At 39.7% G+C, this 25200-nt stretch overlaps 1 protein-coding gene across 8 annotated transcripts in view; it reads right to left on the reverse strand.

The window, feature by feature from the left end:
• Nucleotides 1-24671, reverse strand: part of synrg (synergin, gamma) — a 44445-nt gene extending 19774 nt beyond the window's left edge. For 5 of the 8 annotated variants that reach the window (XM_057350318.1, XM_057350317.1, XM_057350316.1 and 2 more), the window contains exons 1-15: nt 24599-24671; nt 20314-20354; nt 20000-20124; nt 19446-19573; nt 19263-19368; nt 18643-18754; nt 17799-18089; nt 15190-15465; nt 14427-14498; nt 14150-14346; nt 11195-11434; nt 10882-11027; nt 7711-7829; nt 7382-7444; nt 5173-6102 (exon numbers count right to left, since the gene is read on the reverse strand). In XM_057350318.1, the coding sequence (XP_057206301.1) occupies nt 5173-6102; nt 7382-7444; nt 7711-7829; nt 10882-11027; nt 11195-11434; nt 14150-14346; nt 14427-14498; nt 15190-15465; nt 17799-18089; nt 18643-18754; nt 19263-19368; nt 19446-19573; nt 20000-20124; nt 20314-20354; nt 24599-24633 (2881 nt within the window). In that variant the 5' untranslated portion in view covers nt 24634-24671. The remainder of the gene's footprint in view (nt 1-5172; nt 6103-7381; nt 7445-7710; nt 7830-10881; nt 11028-11194; nt 11435-14149; nt 14347-14426; nt 14499-15189; nt 15466-17798; nt 18090-18642; nt 18755-19262; nt 19369-19445; nt 19574-19999; nt 20125-20313; nt 20355-24598) is intronic. The other 3 variants (XM_057350322.1, XM_057350323.1, XM_057350321.1) reach the window with 2 other exon arrangements.
• Nucleotides 24672-25200: the final 529 nt, after the last annotated feature.

Here is a 25200-nt window from a genome sequence, read left to right on the forward strand (position 1 = left end):
TAGTTTAGTAAAACCCTTCGAGAACCCGAGAGCTTATCAAGAGAACATTTTGTTCTAATATATCAATAATTCCACCACCCACAAGAACCTACGCTTTAAGTCTTAAGGTTTATGCCAATTAGATTGAATATTCACTCTGTTGGGTGCTCAAAGGGTTAAAAGACACCAGAGATATCCTATTAGAGCATTTGTTGGATCGAGTGACAGGTAAACAACAGACAAAAAGAGACAGGACCCTTTTTCTCTCGCCATCCTGTACATCTCAGTAGGTGCTAGTTTTAATCCACGTCTAAAATGGAATACTTTCATATTACGCAAAGCAGTATTCTCTTCATAAATACAAATAATACGCTTTCTGGCATAAATACTTCAACACAATCAGGAGGAGTATTAATCAAATCTATCTATATTCAAAATAAATACGAGTTTATACTGTAATAAAAATACACTATTAAATTTGCATCTACACACTTCGGTTCTTGGTAAAAACACTTGTGTAAGTATGCCAGAAAAATGGACTGATAATTGACTGCGTGTAAATTCTTGTCAATTTCACAAATTGAGGGTTGGCACATAGTGAAGCAAAGCTGGAAGAAGTTCCACCTTCAGTGTGGTCTACAAGAGTGAACAAACCTGAAATAAACGCACGTAATTGAGAAGGAACACGTTTAGAGGTTCTGACCTTGAAAAGAGACACTTCTTAGCTACACATTCAGGGGTGTGGTGCAAGCGTTTGGAAACCCAAAACTCTGAATCTGCTACAATATTTATACCTGGGCTCTGACCAAACTAGTGACTTCTGAAAATAACAAGAATACATTTTAACCTGACTGGACTGAACTCTTCGTTCTGGAATGTCAGTTACGTTGTGGTTTGAAATAGGGGTGGTCACAATATACCGGTATTGCGAAAAAACGTTATTGACATTGTTGTAATTTTACACATTTTATTTTTTGCCTTAAGAACCAAAATGTTACAAACTCTCTCTAATCCTTATACTCGAAATTTAAGTGTGATTTGTTGGCCAAAAAAGGGGAAAATACAAAAGAAACTAAATTAAAGATGAATTTGACTGATAGCATTATTTATCCATATAAAAAACCCATTTAAATAGATACCGTGATAATATTGTTAGCATGAATTATTTTGGCAACGATAACCACAAAGGAAAAAGCCGATATCGTGATGGCAATTTGGAGACAGTAAGAGCCTGAATTTGCTGTTTTTTCTGGTTGATGTGGATTTAATCATAATGAAAATTGCGCAATATATTACTATGTGCAATATTCTCTGCTACTCTAAAATTGAAGGTCCAAAAAAGGTAACGTAACCTGATGACAGTGATGTCATTTCGAAATGAGTTATTAGAGCAATGCATTTTTTTACTCCATAACATTTGGCCTTCACTTCATTTAATTTTGATAATTAAAACTTAAGAAAAGAAGTTACTGGAAGAGACTGAATGTTATTCAAGTGCAAACCACGCTCTTAAATCAACTAAATATAAAAATTCTGATGGAATGCTACCTCAGAGTCTATGCAGATTCTCACAGAGCGGGCGGCAATTTTATTTGATGCAAACGAATAAGCAGTAAGTTTAAATTTCATGTTGGTGTGCACCTGGGAGCCAACATTCAAAATACGTTTTTTTCAAAACCTTCCAAAGAGTCACGAACATTTGATGTGACAGGACCGTACGATGAAATGCATTAGCTAAAATTTCATTGTTTTCATATGGTCAACTTCTAAAAACATTGGAATCGTAATAATTGGTCTCGTAACTACTAAACTCAAATAATGCTGATTTCAACAGGACGTGAATGAAAAAGTAACACATTACTAATTCATATTAATGGGACCTTCTGCTTATGTTTAGGTTTAGTTTCGTTCATTGGGACTCCGGTGAGACCACATGAACGTATCTGAACTCTTCCGACTGTGCTTCCTAAAAGCCAACCAGTGGACATGAGAGCCGACGCTCACTGAATGAAATACTGTGACTGTGTTCTCACCCTGACACATGAGGAAATGAATGATGAAGTGAGCACATTTTCAAGATGTCTTACATGTGACAAGATAACATGAGAAGCAGAGAATGCTGACTGTAACTGAATGATGATTGATGACAGAAGACATTAAACAGCTGATATGAACAGACCTATCTATGAAGAGCTACAGGCATTCATACAGTATGTCTCTAATAAGCAGACATTCCAAAACCCCAAGGGGACCCCTCACGGGTAGGGTTCACTAACTTTGCGATCTCATGTGCCAATTGCGTCATATGCCTGTATAATGCCAACTCATGCTTTATTGATATGACTCGGGTTAAGTAAGGTAGTGCTGTGTATGTTTTGCTCAAGTGTGCTCGTAGGCACGGCACTGAGGATTCTCCATGCACATGCAAACACGGATAACCATCATACGGACGGATGAACGGTCGCATGCAAACAAATAGGACGGGATTGTAACAGGTTGATAATAACCATAACACCTGTTCTTTATAAAAATAGGAATGTGATATGTTTTAAGGTGGAATAGTAAAGGCTTATGTCAAGCTCATTTATCATGCTAAGACAAATCAAGTTAACCAAACTGGTCTCTGGAAAATCTGTCCGTTTACATATTCCATTCGTAATTTTTAGGAATATTCATAATGTTTATGAAACGGCAGAGTTAAAAAGCAGAAGGAATGTAAAGTCAGACATGTTGGTGTTAGCAGAACTTAAATGCATACTGGCATCTTGTTTCATATTTTTTTCTCTATGTGTTCATAACAAAAAAATGTATTTGTTAACACTGAAAAATGAAACATTCTAGAGTCTGTGTGGAATGTCAGTTTGGCTGAAGGCTGGAATACACAACATAACTTCTGCTCAGATTTCTCATCCAGACTGTAAAAATCTGTGCAAGCCTTAAGACTTTGGGCATTCGGAGTCGACAGAAATTGTTCTGATATCTATGTTTGTTTCATCTTTCATGAGGTGTGTTTCTGTGTGACTATGTTGAGTTCGTGAACGATTTGAACGTCTAAAAAAGAAGATATTTTGAGAAATGTCTCAGTGGTTTTGTGACCATACAATGGGGGTCAATGTTGCTTGGTTACCAACATTCTAGTGTGCAATCCTGTCATTTAGTGTATCATCGTTCTCTGTAACAATTAACAAAGTCAGCAACTATAAGATGCCTAGTGTTGTAAAATCTTCTAAGATTTAGAAAGTCCTGTAGGGTATTCCAGCCATTAGTTTGGACAGATCGGAAAAATCTATTTTATTGCGGTATGCAACCATTTGTTTAAATGCTGCCTGGAACTGCAAAAACATCTACTATTTTACGAATCTTATCCAAACCTGAGACTGAGATGCAATCTGTGTCTATGTAATCGGTCAGAGTTCAAGTGGTTTTATTTTTGTGTGTGAGAGTTAGGACACATGTAACGTCATACATAACGTGATGCAATGTCTACACACTCTAAAACAAAATGGTGCTATATAGCACTAAAAGTGGTTCTTTGCTCGTAATCATAGGGGAACCACTTTTAGTGCTATATAGCATCATATCTTGGTGCTTCAGTGGTTTTTCAGAGGTTCTTTGGGGTGACCGAGGTGCCATATAGCACTGTTTCCATATAAAGAACCTGTTAAGCCCCTGTATGGTTCTTCAGCGGTTCTATGTAGCACCTCAGTCATCCCACCGCTGAAGAACCACTGAAGCACCAAAATATGGTTCTATATAGCACTAAAAGTAGTTCCCCTATGATTACGAGCCAAGAACCACTTTTAGTGCAACATAGCACTATTTTTTTAAGAGCGTGTAGACGTTGCATCACGTTATGCATGAGGTTACATGTGTCCCAACTCTCACACACAAAAATAAAACCACTTGAACTCTGACCGTTGTCCAAAGTCACACCACTGCCCTTCCTATATAGGAAACTATGTAGTATAAACAGCATTATTAATGGGACAACAGTCTTAGAGGCAGGTCTGCACAAATGTATACAATTTGGTAAACGTTGAGATTTCCCATCATTTTTTCCTGTAACAGCTACTTTTAGTTGTTTTAAAAGACGCTTTTAAGACGCATCTCAATGAAAACTCAAGTAGATAAAGTTGATGTTGGCTACACTGCCTAAACAACAGATCTGTTTTCATCAGTTCAAGGGATACTCCACCCAAAATGATACATTCTGTCATCATTTACTCACCCTCAAGTTGTTCCAAACCTGCATAAATTGTTTGTTCGGATGAACACAAAGAAAGATATTTGGAAGAAAGCTTGTATCCAAACAGTTATTGGACCAAATTGACTACCATAGTAGAAAAAAAATGCTCAATCACTAGTCATTTGTTCTGTTGAACACAAAAGTTACTTTGAAGAATATAGGAAAGCAAACCGTTCTAGGGCACCTTTGACTACCATTTCATTTTTTTCTACTAACATTTTTCCAAATATCTTTGTCAACAAAGAAATTTATACAGGTTTGGAACAACTTGGGGGGGGGTATTCATTGTTGGGTGGAGTATCCCTTTAAACGCAACAACATGAACACAGTCCTACAGTTCACCTGCAATAATCAAACTTAGTTAACAGACGAAACCTTTGATTATTCTACCACTATGAAATGCTACTTAGTTTTGGTGATGTTGATGGTACAATCAAAGCAGGGGACACTAGGGAAAACCAACCAATGAGACGTGACAGCAGTGACATCATAGACATGAAAGGGAGAGAAAACAAAGTCACTAGTCATTTGAATTAAATACTGCATATAAATGTGCTTTCGTAACGTATCACCTGATAACACTAGAAGTTATAATACCAGTTATTGTGCGGTTAGCGATAATACTTGAGAATGAGATTCACAAGCACGTTAAGACTGGCAAAAATAAAGAATACATAAACTAAATTAAATAAATAAATAAATAACAATAAATACCGTAGGATACAACTGTGCATAATTGAATATATATATATATCATTTGAATGGGAATGAAGGGCATATGAGGAAATGTATTAAGTTTTTGATATGTAACTTTAACTCCATACAGATCTGGGCTTCAGTTGTTGAGCCTCTGAGAGGTCTGAGTAGTCGACTGAGTGTGTGTGAGAGAGAGAAAGTGGCGAGAAACAGGGCCAGACTTCACCAGAGCAAGCGTACTAATTCCTCACCTGCGGCAGGGGGTTGATGGGACGACAAACCGGGGAGATCAAGAGAGCTATCGGACATCACATGCTTCAGGTCTCCTCCCATGTCAGACAATTTCATGTCCAGCTGAACCGAGAGCGCATCTTCTGAGTCGTCCTTTCCCACGCTGCTGCCCCCGATGGACGGGAGGTCTAGAGACTTAACAGAGGCAGAGTCTTCTTTGGCCAGCTTGAATGCGGCCACTTTGTCTACTAGACTTTTGTCGGACGCCCCCAGTGCCGTGCAGAACTTTGAGGTCTGAAAGTCTGCAAAGTCGTCGGTGTCGCTCTTGAGCGACGAGAAAGATCCCCCGCCGCTTTCTTTGTTATCGTCGTAGGCCAGGCCGCCCTCCAAGGAAAGTTGTTTGAAGACATCGTACTTATCGGCACCGATTTGCTGGCTCTGCTGGGACGCCTCCGCCTGGCCATCGCTGTTGCCGTCTGCAGAAACGGCAGCATTTTTCTGATCTCTCGAACTCCCAAATGCCATAAAGTCAGCAAAGTCGTCTTGCACCGCTGCCCCCGCTCCTCTTCCCGTCGTGGGGGTGCCGTGTGATGCTTCGGACGAGCCGAAAAGAGCAAAATCGCCAAACTCCTCACCTCCAATGCTGGGAGGTTTGGGGACAGTAACCGGGGGCACAGAAGGGAACAAATTGAGTTTGGCGTCGGCGGTGGGAGCAGGAGGAGCAATTGTGGTGAACAGGTCCAGGTCTGCCATATTAAGAGGATTTCTAGGTTGAGCCAAAGAGGTTGGCTGTGACAACGGTAGAGATTGAGAGGAAACGAAAGGAGGAGGAAAAGTTGGCTGGAACTTGGCCTGGTCTGGTGGTTCTAGTGGAGAAACGGTGTCGGCTGTTTTGAAGTCTGTGAAGCCATCGTCGGCACTGACAGACTTGAAATCAGCAAATCCCTCGCCTGTGGAAAATGAAAAAAAGACAAGAATTGAAGGGTGTGGCTAAATGCATTTCATGCTGAAACAACTGAGAATGGAAAAACAGCACAGCACAAAACACAGCACCCGAGTCACCCTCTTAAAAGAGAGCAATGGATTAGCAACGCTTAACACAAACTGCAAACAATTGTTAAATGAAATAAAAAGATGGCACAATAAAAATCATCACAAATGCTGCTGTAAGGACAGAAATCACAAACTCAACACAGCAAGAAAAAACTGAAACGCACTCAGAACCACAATATTAAAGGGATAGTTCACCCCAAAATAAAAATTCTGTCATCATTCACCCTCATGTCATTTAAAACAGGTAAATGACTCTTTCTTCAAAATATCTTCTTTTGTGTTCCACAGAATAATGTTGGTAATCAAACAACTTTGGACCCCATTTACTTCCATTGTATGGACACAAAACCAGACATTTCTGAAAATATCTTCTTTGTGTTCTGCAGAAGAAAGACAAACAGGTTTGGAATGACATAAGGGTGAGCAAATAATGACAGAATTTACAGTTTTGGGCCCCTTTACGGGCAACGACTGGAAACCTTTACACCTGACAGAGTCTGGATAGCATTTACACCTGAGACTTTTAATATGGTCAAGTGCTTTCAGATTGTGATGTAAATACTACGAATGCAGACTAATGCACGCATAAAACACCATAAAGACAAACACACTCAACCCTCAAATGAGGCACATTTTTGTCAAAAAAACAAACCCTGTGTCTTGACCAGGGAGTCATCTTTTGGAAAACACTTGAAAATGCATAGTTTTTAACAGCAAAACCGCTTTCAACTGTAACGGAATTAGTGTAGCCTCAGATATTCACTGCATTCTTAGTACAGAGATGTTCATAGAGTAAACAAAACGTGTTGAAAGTGTCTTTTGCTAAACCTGTGGGAGTTTATGAAGAGAAATCACTGCAACCATTAACTTACTGGCATTATGACAGCTGTTCCCACTGGATTCTGCTCTAGTGAGACAGGGACATGTACACATGCCCACATCAGTGTATCAAATACTGATCAATCGGGAATCAATACTGTTATTCTATACAATACTGATCGTCTCAGAATACAAAATATTCAGGATGGTGAATATTTACACTGAACACAATAAACACACTGTAGTGTGGTGAAGCTGCATTAAATGTAATTGAAGCCATTTTTATGACCTGAAGATCTGTCGTTTTGCTCAGTCGTGAAAATGTTGTTGCTCTGCAAGTTGTATGAATCTGCTTACCAACAGTTTTTCTGTCTGAAGGCAGCTCAAGCTCTCGGAAAACACTGTATTTGTCCCCAGAATCTGGATCAAAAGCGGAAAAAATAGAGCTTACATCAAATCTCAAACAGCACATGTGTATTTTGCAACTGGACTGTGTTAATAATCGTAAGAGCTGGAGATTAATATGAGCATGGATTTATGCAAAACACGTCTGCGAGACCGTAATTCTTTGTCTTATCTCCAAAGCATTTGTTCAATGTTAAACCTATGACGGGAGGCTTTGGCGATATCTGCCATCCTCAAAGGGCTTACTGACGTGTGTTGTGACAACTGTGTGTGTGTTATACCTGAGACGGACGGCGTGGCTTCTGCAGGCTGCTCCACTGACAGCTGCTTAAACGCTGCATATTTATCCGAGGAGGAGTTGGATGAAGATCCAGATACTGGAGTCAGCATGGCAGGAACACTGTGATCCAAACAAACCAGAAAACCCAACAGGATCAAAACGGACCCTAGTACTTGTGTCTACAAGCCAAAACATTCAAGTTTGTTGTAATATTTCTCTTTGTTCTTTGATGCTCTCAGACTAACACCGGACGCCGCGCGATGTTCTAATGGAATTGTCGCGTCGCGCCGCATCCAGTGTGGACAGAATTTAAAAGGATAATGGGTTCTAATGCGTTCTATTGTCTTTTGTCGCGTCGCATCCGGTGTAGACACTGTGTAAATACACTTAAAGGGACTGTTCACCCATAAATGAAAATTCTCAAATTTCTGTTGAACACAAAAAAGAAAAACTACTTAGTTGAGTCTTCCAAACGAGGACACAATTAGAAATCGGTGGTTAAGTTTTATTTACAACACAAACGTAAGCTTTTTGTCGGTCCTACGATCACAAATGCAGAAATGGTTTTATATTTACGAGGCTGAGCCTCGTATCCTCTGGCTGTTCTCCCCTGCAGCGTGATGCTACACGAAAAAAGTAAATATAAGTCTTTATATTCAGTAACTATGTCCCCGCTGGATGCAACAAATGCCTCGTTATAATATGTTTTATTGACTTTGTCGCGTTGCGTCGAGACATAGCGTCAAAGGTAGCTCAAGAAATTAGCTAATTGTTAAACCTAATAGTTTTTAAATATAAAACCTTACCGATCTGTTACGCTCTGCTGGCAAAGTCGCGCTGGCAAAGTTGATTAATCCACTTGGTCAAATGCATTTTCTGGATCATATTCGGGCTTGAACTCACACGTTACCGGTGACATTATAAGCTGACAATATGCTTTTAAGGCTGATGTTCCGAATATGGTAAGGGGCGTTACATTTCTGCCACATGCTTGAGGTATTCGGCCAATCACAACACACTGGGTAGCAGGCCAATCAGAACACACAGTGCTTTTCACAACCATGAGCTTTGTTAAAAATAGATGTTTAAGGCGGGGCACAGAGGAGCAACAGTAATGAACAGTATGTGAAAACGAATGTGTTTTTTTTTACCGTAAACCGCGTAAACACACTGTATTACACCAAATACACACAATAATGTTCGTTTTAGCCATCCAATATGACCCCTTTAACACAAAAGATATTTTGAGGAATTTAGTAAATGAAAAGTTCTGGGGCACTTTTGACTACCATTTCAATTTTTTTACTACGTCAGAAATGTCAGTTGCTTACATTCTTCCAAATATCTTTCTTTGTGTTCAACAGAACAAATAAATGTATACAGATCTGGAATAACTTGAGGGGGAGTAAACAGGGCTGTAAAAACGTCTGTAGTCAACTTTGAAGTGCAGGTCTTCACATAAATAGGCTGAGAACTGACAAAAGACATTAACGTTACATACAGATACACAAATTAGGGCCAGGATTAGTTTTTCCCAAATTCCTTTTTTCTTAAAATGTTCCAACCCTAAACTTTACTACAATAGTAAGATATTTGTCCACATCAAAATACTATATTATACTATACCTTAGTATTTACTACAGTAAACTGCAGTTAAATTTCTAGATACTATAGTGTTTTTGAACCCTACTTTAGTAAATATTAAGTATACTATAGTGTTTACTACAGGTTATCAATTTACTACAAGTAAATTTTTATTTTTTACAAATTAACCACACTTTTATTTTGGCGGGTTGTCGCAACAACGCTTCAGTGTGTGTTTGACGGCAGCTTCTCAAATAGTGAAATGACAAACACACTTCACATTACAAGCAGCTCCGTCTAATGCACATGCAAAACTGTATCGCATGCGTGCTACACTAGGAAATGTATTCTTCACACAGACCCGATTTTTTCATAGCATATGCGACATATATGTCGCACTGTACAGCCCTGGTAAATATTTGACAATGAACTATTAACCTAATCCTTTTTGTAGATCATGAAAAATGAAGAGTAGTATATCCTAAATCATCAAATTAAATCATAAACCTTAATGCCAAAAAACAAAAATAAAATTATTTTGTTAAAATTCCAATCAAGCTTACTTGGTAAAATAAACTAAAACTAAACTAAAACCAAAATAAAAAATGTAAAATGTAACATACAGCTAAATTAAAAATAAATAAATAGAGAATAAAACTTCAAAAAAGTGAAGTAAACTAAAACTAAACTAAAATAAAAATAAAAAAACTTAGATAAATAAAATAATTATATAGATAAGATGAACTTCAAAAGCACATGACAAAATTGCTGACAATATAACAAAAAATTGACATGGAGAACAATATTAAAATCAAAATGCAAACAAAACTAAAGTAAAATAAAATAAAACTAAAATAACTGCTGCTCCTTCCATCTCCAGAAAAGTGTGCTTTCATGCGAACTAAAATATGCTAAACACATACTGGAAAGGTTTTGCCTGAATTGCCTTATGCATAAAAGTCTGTTTTGTGAGATAGTGCACCCCTCCCCTCCGTCTTGGATCACTTCCCTCAAAACAGCCATATTCCAGCAAACAACAACTCTGCTCACTTCCTGTATTAATCTCAGCACTTCTCATTTTCCCTGCTTTAATTAGCGAATGATCTGGCAGCCTCGAGAACCAAAACATTCCTCTAAAACAAAGGAGTCTTTGTGCTCAGTGAAGCTGATCGACTGTTGAAGGGCCGTGGCACTCAGACAACATATTTCTCCTCTATTCCCCACTCTCACTCCCTGCTTTCCATAATTGCCTTTCCTTGTCTTTTCCCTGCAAGCATAAAATCTCTCCGTGCAGATGTGAATAGAAATAAAATGGGACGAGCTTCTCAGCTGTCCATTGAAATGGGTTCATTAGAAGAGATGACGGGAGCTTAATTGTTGCGTCAGGCGGGTTATTACAAGCTATTACAAAGCAGAAAAAGATTCTCTGCTTCAGATAAGCGAAGCGAGTCGGGAGGAATTACCAAAGCATAAACACAATGTCATAAACAACTGAAGAGAGATGACAAGATAATACTTTACGACGTATAAAAATGTGCTTTTCAATGCACGTGGGTCAATATGTCCTGTTTGAAAGTGGTGCTTGTACCCGCTCTGGGATGACGATGATGATGAAGCCACGCTCGGAAACGCTCCCCCTGTTTCTCCTCGGAAATCTGCAAATGAGTCGTCTCCCGTTCCCGCTTTGGGGGCTTCTTGGAAATCCTGAAAATCATCGTCATCTGCCTTGGCAGCCTGCGAGAAACCAGTGAAACAAGTAAATCGGTGCTTGCGATAACATACATAGTTATTTTGAAGGTAACAAATAATTTTCATACATAGTTATTTTGAAGGTAACAAATCATTTTCATACATAGTTATTTTGAAGGTAACAAATCATTTTTCTGTAATACGATGTTTACCTGAACTGGAGGGAAGTTGGGGATGAAGCTGGCGGGTGTTTGCCCCGGCGGGTTCGGGGTCATGCCCATGACAGGTGGTGCCAGGGCAGGCATGGGCATGGATACGGGTGGCTGGGTCATGATGGACTGCTGATGCTGAGGCAGGACAGCAGGAATGGCCATAGCCATGGCAGGTAGATTGGGCACAGGCGGAGAGGGAAACTGACTCAGGATGTCCAGACTCATAACAGTAAGGCCACTCTAGAAAATACAACCACAATATGCACGTGAAAGCTGCAATGTGGAGATTTTAGCAGCACCTAGTGGTAAGGTTGTGAATTTCAACCGACGCTTCACTCCACCGCTCACCCTCCCTTTTGAAGCACTACGGTGGCTGACACAGATCTAAGATGTCGTCACATTGTTGCTTCTTTGCTGAAGGAGATAACATATTTCGAAAATGCTCTGTAGAGCAGTTTGTCGGTTTAGGGCTACTGTAGAAACAACATGGCGAATTCCATCTAAGGGAACCAGCGGTGTATGTAGATGGAAATAGCTCAATTTTAAGGTAATAAAAACATAACGCTTCATTATGTAAGGTCTTTATACACCTCTGAACACATAGTTATTAGTGCTGGGCAACGAGTAAAAAATTTTATCGCATGACTTTTCTGTGATTAATCGCGATTGATCGCATTAAGCGTAAAATTCAATAATGAATTCAAAAGTAGTGTGTTGTACATTCCCCAGTAAGTACCAATCAACATCCCACCCCTTCTGTGACCCATGGTTTGTCTGTACGTTTCAGAGCCAGTGAGCAACGGACTTTTCGAAATAAAATAATACTTAAAAAACCTGCTTTAATGCACGATAAAATAATTGCGATAACACGCTAACTTTCCCAGCCCTAATAGTTATGTATATTATATTTCATTTCTGTCAACAGATCCTCCAAAATATCACAGCACCTTTAAGTACACTAGAAGCATACTAGAAGTGTCTAGTCCAAAGGTGCAAATGAGATTTGAACAACCCTTTGGTTACCATTACATTTTAAGTCACACCATTTCTGTTGTCCCAATAACATTGGGCTGCAACAACTAATCGATAAAATCGATAATAATCAGTTGGTCTGTGAGGTCACTTGCGAGCTGCGCAGTTATAAATCAATGTCTCTCCGTGGGGCACAAATTGCGCAGTTTTAAAGTCAAACGTGTCTCTCCGTGAATGCGTCTCTCTGTGCAGCGCGAGGTGCGCAGTTATAAAGTCAAATGTGTCTCTCCATGAATGCGTCTCTCTGTGGAGTGCGAGGTGCGCAGTTTTAAAGTCAAACGTCTCTCTCCGTGCATGCGTCTCTCCGTGCGGCACAACTTGCGCAGTTTTTGCGCAGACTTGTTTTGCATGCATCTCTTCAAGCCGCGCAGTTTTAAAGTTTAAAGGGGACAGGAGTTTTAAATGACAAAATTGAAGATTATATTTGCAAAACCAAATTTGTGGCGTTTGCACTTTGCAAAGTACATAATAGGCTAAATACCCTGATTTGGGGGTTTATTTAGTTCAGAGGTGGGAAGTAATAAAGTAAATTTACTTGAGTACTGTATTTTTTCTGGATAGTTTTTACTGTACTTCACTACATTTGAATGACAAATATCTCACTTTTTATGCCACAAAAAAAATGATTTCCACCTACGTTTGGGAGAGACTATTGTCGGCTGCTTCTAATATGACATACCTGAATCAACTCAGCCTTGTGTTAATTAGGGAGTCATCCACAACATTTTGGGAGAAGGCTAATGAGTTCAGTTGTGTATACTTTTCCCATCTCTGATTCAATTATTATAAGCAAAAGATCAAATTAAACGTTTTATCCGATTAATCGGAAAAAAAATCGTCCAACTAATCGATTATGAAAATAATCGTTAGTTGCAGAGAGCATCATGACAATGTCATAACAAATAGCACAGAACCATAAACCTACAGTAAAACGCCCCATTAAAGCAGATATGCTCTCCACACACAAAAGTGAGCTATTAGACGAGCGCACATCTACTCGCCTCATGTGCGATCTCTGAATTTACGACGTGTCATTCATCAGGGAGCCAAAATTAAAAAGCAGAGCTGTCAAGAACTCCTTCCCCATCTGACTGTCTGTTCTCCCTCTACAAAAATGCCGCCTGATTTGTTTGCCTAAAATATTCATTAACGTCAACTTCCATTTTCAGTGCCATTGCGGGCAACCTCAAGAGCTTTTCTTTTCTTTACTGCTCTACGGAACTGAAGTACTGGAAGACTGACTTTTCACTGAGCTTTTACATTTGCATAAGAAAAGTGTTATTACTGCAAAGGTCCCACGAGTTGCTGACAAATCAACGTGCTTGAGGGACCACGGATACCGGGGAGGTAAAGATTCCTCCTCTCCCTGACCATCAGACATTCACTTCAGCATTCCTCTGCAATTTTTTTATAACTGTCTAATGTACAGCCCTATGTGCACAGGCTGGTACATTTCTAAATGTGAGCAAAAGCAACCGTAGGCCAAATTCTGCTACAATGGCATCACAAAAAAAGCTAAAAGGTTGTAAAAGCTTCAAAGGCCTGCAAAAGAAAATATAATGTAGTTTGGCAACTAAAGGGGTGAGGGATCAAATCTAGCATGGGGCGATGCATTAACAATCACCATTCTTACCCATCATGCCCTGGGGCAAGGCACTTAGCTCTGTAGTAAATGTAGTTTGAGAACAGCTACAAAGCAAAGTACTAATGTGATGTGGAAATTTTGTGTTAATGTAGTAATGTTAGTATTTTGAATTGGCTCTTATTTTCATTCTTAAAGGGATACTTCAGCCAAGAAAAAAGTCGTACTTAATAGTTACTTGATAGTGAGACATAGATCCTAATCTAAAGTGTGACCCAAAAATGTTTGAATAGTTTTAGTAAACTAGATTCAATATAAACTTGCTTTAAAGCAGTCATTACCTGGGCGACTCCGATCAAGGCCAATACAGTATACAGCTCTTCCTTTGTAAGCTTTCCAGGTGTCGTACGGTTAGCCAGGGCCCAAATCTGCCCGAGGGCTTCTCTTGGCAGACCCGATGAGATCAGAATGTGGTAGAGTTTAGCCGTGTCGATGCCTGCTGGTGTCATGGTGTACTCAAAGACCTTCTTGAACAATTCTGGAGAACAGAAACATTTTGACATTTATAAACCTAACTTTGCATAAGAACGAAATGAAAACCAATGTATCGACACATACCTGGGATAAGCGTGTCATTGTACAACCAGGCTGGCACCATGGGCTGCATGTCTTGTTGGTAGACGGCTACACCTGTTTATGATGAACATGGAGACGGTGAGATGCTGTTTATGCACATTTAAGCTAAGAGTGTTTGATCAAGCATATATCCCCATGTGTCTACACCACTGCCAGACGTCCCCCACATCTGCTGTCGGCGAAACCCAGCACAAATGTACTGCTGACACCAAGCTCAGATGCTCGAAAGATGCTTCTGCGTTCAGCTCAGCTGCGTTCAGACCAGAGCGATTGGGTTTACGAGACAAACAGATGGACGCACGGAGAGGAAGGTTTAGCATTGACTACGATTCTCTGTATGTGGACAACTGCACGGATACTCAGAGTTGTGAAGTAAATCAAGCAGTTTAAAATGGGATTACAGCATTTTAACCTTCAACCAAGTGGTGTATCATGCAAAAGGTCAACCAAGAATGACACCAACAGGATGATCAACTTAAGTGATTAAAAAACATGATTCTAATCATCAGCACAGAAATGGAAAAAGAAGCAACAGTGCAGAGAGGAAACGATCGTGATATGAAAGTCATTGCGTGGTCATTTGGCACCCTGTGTTAAGAATAGCATACACTTGTATTTTATTTTTGCTCTCGTCTGTAATCGTTCACGTTTCGTTAATAAAGTAGCAAAAAGAGATGGAAGAGAAGTTTCAAGCTGCAAGGTGTGTTAATTTTGCGAAGCTCTGCGAAGAGGACTGGCTTCTCACCGCTGGAGCTAGTGTGTTGTACCGGCAGGGTTTCTGCAGCAGGGGGCGCTTGAACCCCAGGTCGAGGCTCAGATGCCGCCTCTATGATGAAGGCTGAACCGAAGTCATCTCGAGTTTGAGCCCAGTTTCGGGCATTGGAGCTGCTATGAAACTGGGCCGTGACGTGACATTTGGGGCCCATTTCGGATAGAGCCTGCCGTGCCTTAAAACTAACCTGGGCCATCTTATCAGCTGTCAAGTCACACGACGAGAACATCTTCTCCTCCAGAGACGGGCCTGAATCAGTTAGGGACAAAGGTTATGTTTTATCTACCTGCTACATTCCTAAATGTACCCATGAGCTTCGAAAACAACCACGTGTATAAGATTGCTACGAATTACTGTTGTTTCTAAAGGGATAGTTCATCCAAAAATGAGCATTCGGTCATCATTGAATCATCCTCATGTCATTTCAAATCTGTACGACTTTCTTCCGCAGAACACAAAAGAAGATATTTTGAAGAATGTTGGTAACCAAACTACACTGGCCTCCACTGACTTCCATTGTATGGACACAAAACCACAGAGACAATTCTCAAAATATCTCATTTTGTGTTTCGCAGAAGAAAGAGTCACATTGAGGTTTTGAACCACATGAGGGTAACTAAATGATTCAGCGGGTGTGCTAGCAGTACAATATATAGATGTCCCTCAGAGAGCTTCAATGTTCCTTCTCTATCTCCTCTGTGTACACAGGCAACAGATCTCCTAAAGCAATCTTCTGGATTCGGCAATCTTCGTGATTTTTTCGACATCACGACACATCACCAGTGTTGTCAATAGAACTCACTCTGAGCTTCTTATCAGCTCACCAACACGATCGGCAAAGCGTGCGCTGGTGTGCCGAAAGAACTTTGGGTTAAAGTTTGAATTGTGATGCTTCTTCACGCTGTCCATTAATAAGAGCATATGGGACACCATCTGCAAGCTGACAAAACTGAAGGGAGGTGGAGGGTGACGGCTGAGTCAGAATCCCATTTTCACAGATGGTGACTATCATAGCTGAATCAGAAGCCTCTGAAGACTGTTGACTCGACGTCAAAAGCATGGAAAGCATGCAGGCGGCGTTTGCCCCGGGTTACAAGGTCTCATTTTTTCTCACTTATCTAAATGCAAGTTCTTTGGCTGGTGCATACAGGCCTAGAGATATGTAACCTGGATGCTGCTAACGTTTACTTTTGCACTCAGTTTCAGAAATCAATAGTGTGCCAATCACAGGAGCTGAAAACGTCAAGTGACTGATCACAAACACAACTCAAAGTAAAAAAATATATAAAACATCTACACTACCGGTCAGAAGTTTAGGATCACACTTTATTCATATTTTTCCAGAGTTTAGAATAATATTAAACCCATCAAAACCATGAAATAACACAAATGTAGTTGTGGGAATTATGTTGTGACAAAGTTATATTTTAGCATTTTAAAGTGGCCACCCTTTGACTAGAATCGTACACAATTGTTCCAGCTTATTGAGGTCTCAACCTGGGAAGCTTTTTATACAGTACTGAACGAATTTCCATCTATGCTAGACTCTTATTGACTGCTCTTTATTTATTATTTGGTCCAAAAAATCCATTTCAAACATATTTTTTTAATAAAAATTTGGTTTTGTAATAAAATATATTAATATGGCGGCACAATTATATTTGTATCTACTAAAGTGATTTCAAACGTTGAAACACACACCTTCAGATGAATCGTTTTTTAAAGCGGCCCTAACACACGCAGTTTCTGCCAATCTCATATTAATCTTGAGTACCTATAGAGTAGTACTGCATACTTCGTATCTTCGAAGAGTATTTAGTTTGATCACATTTATAAAAGATAGATACAGCTGTACGATTATTTCCGAAAGCTTACGGTGCGTGCGGGGGGGAGGGGTAGGCGGAACTACAGCATGTGCGCACCCATTGCCAACAAAACACAGACATCAGTTTCACTCACTGCATGCGGTTCATGTCCGGCATCTTTTAGCGCTGGGACGGCTCCATATATCAGTTTCAAACGATCTCCATATCCAGCGTTATATCCACCGTTTACATAACATTCATCACCCAAATGCAGTGAACAAACAAACACTTGAACTTCACGAACGTATGCTCTCTCTCTCTCTCTCTCTCTCTCTCTCCTGCACACAAGTGAAAGTGACGTCTGCGCATGCTCCTTCTCCTGCTCTCCTTGCTGCCGCGTGGGCGTGCCGTGTGCTTTTCCGGGAGAATTGTCCAATAAGGGACTAAGAAAAGTTGTTACGAAACAGTTTTATATGTTCAAAAAAAACTTTCCGAAACCTGTACGATCGCTGGGGGAGTGTTTCGAGCACAGAAATACTACGTAACACGCCCAACTCGTTTTTTGACAAGTTGACCATGTTAAGCATGAGAAGACAGCACGTTTAGCATTGTAAAGAAGTCAGAATGCATGACACACCGTTGCAGCACCCCTTTAAGATCATGAGAAACATTTTCTTCAAGTGATCCTAAACTTTTGACCGAGAGTGTACATAATAGAACAAAATGTATGTGACCCCTGGTTACAAGTGACGGTAAAAAGACAGACGGATGAGTTACCTTGAAACGTAGTTTGGGAGCTGGAGATGACAGAGTGCTGGATGACAGGAGGGACGGAGAGAGATGAAGGGTGTGAGGGGGGGACGGGAGATGAGGGGGGGTGTGGACTGGACCCCGCCTCTAACGGCTGGCCGGCTCTCAGTGAAGGTGAGGATGGAGGGAGGGAGGAAGAGGGGAATGAGGAGGAAGAGGAGGAATCGGCTGGGCCCTGAACAAAGTCACTAAACTCGTCATCGTCGTCGGGGAAAGCAGGGGAATGAGAGGTAAGAGAGGAATGAGATGGCGATGAGTCTGCAAAAACCAAACAAGAAAGTGAAACACAACACGCATCGTGAGTTATGAGCACACAGATGGATTGAGAAATAAGAGTATTGATAGATGATAACAAGAGGTAGTGAACTTCATTAGGATAGGTGCACTTTTTCAGAATGTGACCTTTTAATGACAATGTAAAATTGTAAGATTTGTAAACAGATACTAAAGAGCAAGACAACAAAAAAAACGACACAACAAAACAAAACAGTCTAATCTAGAAATACAGTAGGTAATATTAATGTGAAGCTAACATCTGCTCAGGTAAAAAGTGAAACTGTGAGGGTGTGAAGGTGGAAAATAATGTGTTACAAGGAGGATGATGAAACAGCAAAACAACATCTGGAGAGCCTCCTTGTGGCTGATGATGGAAAAAACTGCGTCTCCTTAGTTCAAAGCGTGATGTGCTAACAGGGCTCATTCACTTTGGACTTGTCGGTTCTGTCTGCAGACCCTTGATGTCACGAGCAGGGTCTTAAAAAGCACATGGCTGGAAGACAAATAGGCAGCTGGGACGCGTCACTGAATGTACCTGGTTTCTTAGACTGTGAAGATTGTGTGGGATGCATCTTGGCGTCTCTGCTGAAGCCGTCCAGGTTTCCTTTGATGGCCTCGAGGGCATCGTCACGACTCTTCTCCCCAGTCTGTACAAATAAAGTGCATTTCAGATGTATACACATTTTTATAAGCACATTTAACCCTCTGGTACTCTTTGGTCACATTAACCACATTTTTAACGTTTTGAATTGTACTTTTTTTCCTTAGCGAAATGGCATGAAACTTGGTGACTTTTGTGACACTGGCTACTTAACAAACAATCATCAACGTGAATTGAAAAGGCTCACTGGTGCCAAAAAACACCTCAGAAAATGAATAAGAATAATATTATATTATATTATATTAAATGGGGGAAAAAAGTCATAATTATTGCATAAATATTACATAAAAGCATACAATTCCCCCAAAATCTGAAATATTAAAAAACAAAATTATTGAGCAAAAATATAATACACTGATTTCATTGATAAAAACTTTAGGTGTTTTAGGTGTATGTGGCCCCTAAACAAGTAGTAGGGAGTTAAAAACATTTTTAAAGCACATTTCTTTAAACAGTGTAAAATGTATATGGTCTGTTATGATTTCACTTCTCACTTTTGGTTTGACGCTGCTCAGAAGACGTAACTTCTGCTTTTGTTCCTCAAACTGTCTTCTCTTCCTGTCCTCCTCCAGCATCTTCTGCTGCTGCTCCAGACGCTTACTACAAACACACACTGATCAGAGAACAGCTCTGCTGCACAAACAATCTTTAGGTAGTGTGAATATGTAAATCCTTACTGATGTTCCTCTGCCATCTGTTTCTGCAGGTCAGCGGGGAACTGTGGCCCCGGGCCCCTCATTCCCATGAACTGAGGTTGACCCATGAACTGCATCCCAGGAGTCTGCATGCCCATAGCCATCCCACCCTAGACACACAGGAGAAAGACAAAAATCCGGTCAGACATTAGAGCATTCAGCGTTCGGTTTGAGGGTATAAACCCTAGAGAGGAAAGAAACATTTAGGGAAAAAACTAGTCAGCATTTCGTCTTACTCCAGCAAACTAATTCTATTTACCTCATAGACCTCTCTGTGCCTAAGGAAGTGTCATAAAAAGTCCAATGATGATAATGTAACTACAAAAAGCTATCGTGCGACTGCAGAGATCAGACTGGGGAAATTGTGCAGTGTTCAGTTTCTTGCAAATTATTCTCTACATTTCAAAAGCTATGTGGCGAGACAAACGTATTGATAAAAGAAAACGAATAAATGACACCTGCATTGCATTTTGCACAAGGAAATTTGTATTTGGGATACACTAGATTTTTTAGCTACCTCAATAACAGAAACTGACCTGTATAGGCATGGCTGAAGGCATCTGTGCTCCAAAGTTCATTCCCATCATGCCCTGCATGTTGGGCTGCATGACCTGTACAATGGGGAAGCCCTGTTGTTGTTGCTGTTGCATGGGCATCATTCCTGCCATTGATGAACAAGGTAACAAATAGAGAATTACTGCAACTTTTTCATCATAACCATCGTGGCTTGTCAAGCAGACACGTTTTTTTTTTTACAAATATTATAAAAGACGGAAAAACAATTGGAGAAACCTATCCAATGTATAATAAAAAAAAGAGGCCAAATGCATAGTAAATATCAGCTACGTACCTTGCGGTGGTCCAATGCCCCCTCCAACAGGGTACATAAAACTGTAACAAAAAAACAAACAAACATGAAGATTTAATATTGTAGTCATTCAGTGAGCTAAACACTCCAAAGCCCTGAAGCATTCAAGAGATGAAGAAACATTTGAAAAAACAATCAACAAGCATTCAATCTTACAGAGATAGCATTTTTGAAACATCCCGAGTCTACTGACATTCTATTCAAAACAGTTCCTTAAGTAATTTTGTCACAATGGAAATCAGAATCATTGCAATTGCATTCATACAGCTGATGTTGTTTTCAATAAGAAATGAATAAGAATTAAACGGAGAGGAAATAAGGTATAATGTAGTAGGATTATATTGTGCAGTGAGATCTTGTAATCTGTTCTGCATTATAAGTAAATGTGTGAAAAGCCCTGCTAAAAACAGCAAAGCTGTTACCAGGCTTTTAAGAATTAGTGGTGTTTACCTAAAAGTGATTGTGTTGTGGTGGTACATTTTACAAGTATTACCATGCTTTAGTTACAATATGCAATATGCAGATGCACTACAGCTCCCCCTAGAGTCTTCTATAGAGATGTGCAATAATTACGATGATCTGAATCCATCGCGATGAGGTCAAACAATCGCGATGAGACGATTTTTTTAATAATCGTGACAGCCCTATCACTGACGCATTCATCCAGAGTTTGCCTTATTTTATTTGCCTGTTTGAAATGTGGGCTAACACTGCACTGGTGCTCTGGAAATCTGTGTCTGGCACAGAGAGAATCTGTTTGTCTGTGACGCATCTGTTCACCCGCAGGCCTACAGCTTCACCGAGATACAACAGAGGGAGGAGGAAAAAACAAAACACCAGAAGATTAACATTCAGAGAAATCTGCTGTGACAACTGGGCAGAGAGATCACGTATATCCACCATGTTAAACTGTTTCTGTTAATACCAATCCAGCCCGACCAGCAAACCCTGTTACATTCACGAAAACAGAAAATGTGCCTTTTAAATTAATATCTGTCTGACCGTTTAGTCACTGCAGGACAATGTCATTTGAACAATGTCAAAGTTTTTTGTTCTCTTGGGCAGGTTTGATCTCGTAAAATACAGTTTAAATACAGTCTGTTTAGATTGTAAACACTAGATAAACGTTTATGAATCAACAGGTTTTAAAAGCACATATTCTGAATCTGAACTGTTATAAAACATTTGGCGGTTCATGGATGCAATTGCGTTTATATTAGTCATCCCGCTCCCAACATACAAAAGCTGCAATATGCTACTGGACTTCCTCCAAATACTCAATCTCATTACAACTACTATTAAAACTCATAACAGCCCGAACTGACCGTAATAACTAATGTAACCCAAGAGTTTTATGAGTCTTTTTGTCTGCTCAGCTAAACAATGCACATATTCAGCCAAATGTCATTATTTCTGCTTGAGAATAATTATAAGAGGTATTTTAAGACGGTCGTTACTCCACTTTCAGCACTGAAACTGTGTTAATCATGTTTTTAAAAGAAATCTAAATAATAAATACATTTTATAGTTCTGATATTGGATGCTAAAATCCACAAAATGTGCAAAACACTTGCTCACCTTGCTACTGTGAGCAGCACTTTTAAAATGTGCGCCACTCGAGGACACACTTTATTATGAATAACTAAAAGGGTTGTGCACTCTGCCTAATAACCTTACAGCATACAGTAAGCATAATGATGAAGTAATGCTGTCATTTTTACTTTTATGCTTCTTAAGTTCTTCTAGGGCAGTTCAAACCAGTTCAACAACATAAATCCTATTGAACCATCTGTTTATATTATTCTAAACTAGAGATGCACCAATACTACATTTTTAAACCAATACCGATAACTTAAGAGTGGTGTCTGCCGATGCTGACATTTTCTATATACAGAGCAAAAAGTCATTGCTTTTTCCTGTCCTTTTTTGATTGACAGGATATATCGGCTCTGATCATCGGCTGTTTTTAAACTATCGGCCAATAGCTGACAGTAAGGTTGGGCCAATGGCCTGACAGACATGACGTTGTCATCGTGATTCCAACAAATGTTTCACTTTTGTCCCGTGACTCTCTCTGCGGGCTGAAAATCGCGTTGCAAACAAACACGAACAAGACTAGGGGGCATATAAACTCGCACTGTACAGATCAGACTGGCCTGACTTTATAACTGTGGAGCTCGCGCTGTATAAAGAGGATGCGCAGTTTGCGCAGACCCGCCTGACTTTAACTTTACAAATGTTTTCTATTTAAGATGAGAAATATACATGCCCTATGGACGCGAAAAAGAAGAAACATGATTTTTAGGGACAACATACTTTATACAGTAGGACTTCTGTTAGTTGACACGCACTAACCAGAAGCAATAATATATAATAAAAGAAAAAAAAATGGAAAGGGATGGCTCTATACAGTTATATTTTAATTTTCATGTGCCTCTTCGTGAGAAATAAGGATGTGAAAATTCTGAGAGCGGCTTTCTGAAAACTTGACAATGGAAAACCATGCTTCAAACATGCTTTAAATACTTTAAGAAAGCCCTCACATGAGTATTTAAACCACCAAAAATTGACATCTGAGCTATTAGTATGGCGAAAAATGTTAATTATCCTAGAAGCAGCACACTAAAGTGTATTCCAACTCGACAGTCATTTTTTATGAATCTTTCTAACTATCTTTCTTCAAACAATAGACCAGCAAAAAGCCCAAGATGTCAAAGATAATCAGCTCTGACCTTCCACGACTTGATATTGGTATTTGGGAACCGTCTCTAAACACCTTTGTGTTGGATGTCCATGTGTGTGGGCAGTGTTATTTATTTAGCAAGCGTCAAACAGAATAACAGATTGCATCTTTGAAATGACATCGATTGCCGTCTACTGTTTTTAACACTCTGAACTGATAAGCATCTTTGGAGTGTTGGCAGCAACAATACAGTTACACCTGTTCCAATAAACTCCCTCTGCCCTCCACTGCAGCTGCTTCATAGATTCAGTCGATATGGAAGATGCCCATCACCGTTTTATCATATCATTTGCTGAAATTCTTACAAAAGTACCCAGTTCACGGACAGGTTAGTCATTCCACAAAATGTACTCTTGTTTGTATCGCCAAACCGAATGACTCAATGTAAGAACTCTGTGGTTATTTGGTTTCACGGCAGGTATCACCAGCTGATTGAAACCAGACATTCATAATTCAAACAGTTAAGCAGAGACTAAAGCGCTTTAGGTAAATAAAACATGAAGGTGGACTTTTCATCCGTTCTTAAGGACATGTAGCCTACTTTACAAAAAATGCAGCATGTTAAAACGCAATTCTGTGCCAATGTTAAAGTATTTAAGTTCAGTGACATCCAGGATTGAGATACTATGTCGATCCAGTCAGGTACAATAAAAAGATGCATATTAAAAGCTGGATACATATAGTAAACATTTTGTCTGTATTAATAAAATGTGCATCCAAAAACACCTTGGATGACTGTAAATTGTGTATCACTGAGGACGCAAGTATAACAAGGTTTGACACCCATACATGTATACATGACCCTCATCCTAGTTACTTGTCATGTATGTCTGCTCAAGACCCTGATATCAGCCTGAAAAACACTTTGCAATGTTGAACACAACTACAAAACAATGAATCCTCTAACTGCTTTACATCTCAACACAATACAAGCATTTAAATATACCAAAATAGGCTGTGTGAGGTTATATGGTGCGCAGACATGGCCGTGCGTCTCAAACCTAGTGAGCTACCTACCTAGGCAGCTTTGGGAGCTTCAAATCGAGTTTAGGGTATCAAATGAAACTTGTTCGACATTTGAACACAGTTATGATGTTTAAATGCTGTCTATTAAGGCAGCTCGCTAGAATTTGAAACAGTCACCGAATGTTTCTTTTTGTCTGTCAGGTCGGCTGCCTAATCGGAGCCTCAATATTTGAGCATCCATGTTGCTTTACATGCACACGCATGGCAAAGCCAGACGTGCAGATGGAAGCTGATACAAATGTGGCAGACGATGAATCTAAAGTCTAACGTCATCTCTGTAACGTTAGGTGAGATCAGTGTGACAAACGTCACATCACCATCCCAGCTGATCAGCATCAGCCATTACCACTGCAGACGTTACGCGCAATAAAGTTCAACCCTGCGGGATAAACGGCTGAATTCTCAAACGGGCTCGTGAATTAAAGTATACCGACTTCGGCAGGGGAAAATATTTGAGGATAAACAGACGACAAAGCATTTAAGTGAGATATTCTGTACCTGCCACCTCCCCCCGATCCGGGCCGTAGCGCCATCTTAAACAGCTCAATGAAGTGACGTCACTTAAAAGAAAAGACCAGCGCCACTTCCGGGGACACTCGCGTCGGATGCGTCACGTAGTTAATGACGTCAAGATTGTACGGTTTTAAGATTGTACGAAAAAACAAGACATATAGCATTTCAACTAGTTTAACACGACATTTTACCATCTCTTTCAACATACTAAGTATGATACTTGTGTGCATGTGCAATGAAATTGATAATATTAAATGTTTTGTATTTGCAACCGTAATTGCATTTTTATTTATAACGAAAAAACTCTATTTGAGACTAGAGCTCTTTTATTCTGCTCGTACGTCTCGATTAACATCAATTATTTGTAGATTTTCAGAGTACTACTGTCTCCGCTCATTACAGTTAGTGAACAGGAGATGGCGCCATTGTAATGATTTTCCGTAGGAGATGGCCTTCTTTTTTGTTCAAATTAACAGCTAAGATCCATATACACACATTATTCAGTTGTAAAAAGACAGATGCTTGGAGCATCCCTAGAACAGTTCAAGAAGTTTGTGCACCCTTGGCATTTTGTTTATTGTTTGCTA

Source organism: Triplophysa rosa, linkage group LG14 (genome assembly GCF_024868665.1).
Source record: "Triplophysa rosa linkage group LG14, Trosa_1v2, whole genome shotgun sequence".
Taxonomy (NCBI): domain Eukaryota; kingdom Metazoa; phylum Chordata; class Actinopteri; order Cypriniformes; family Nemacheilidae; genus Triplophysa; species Triplophysa rosa.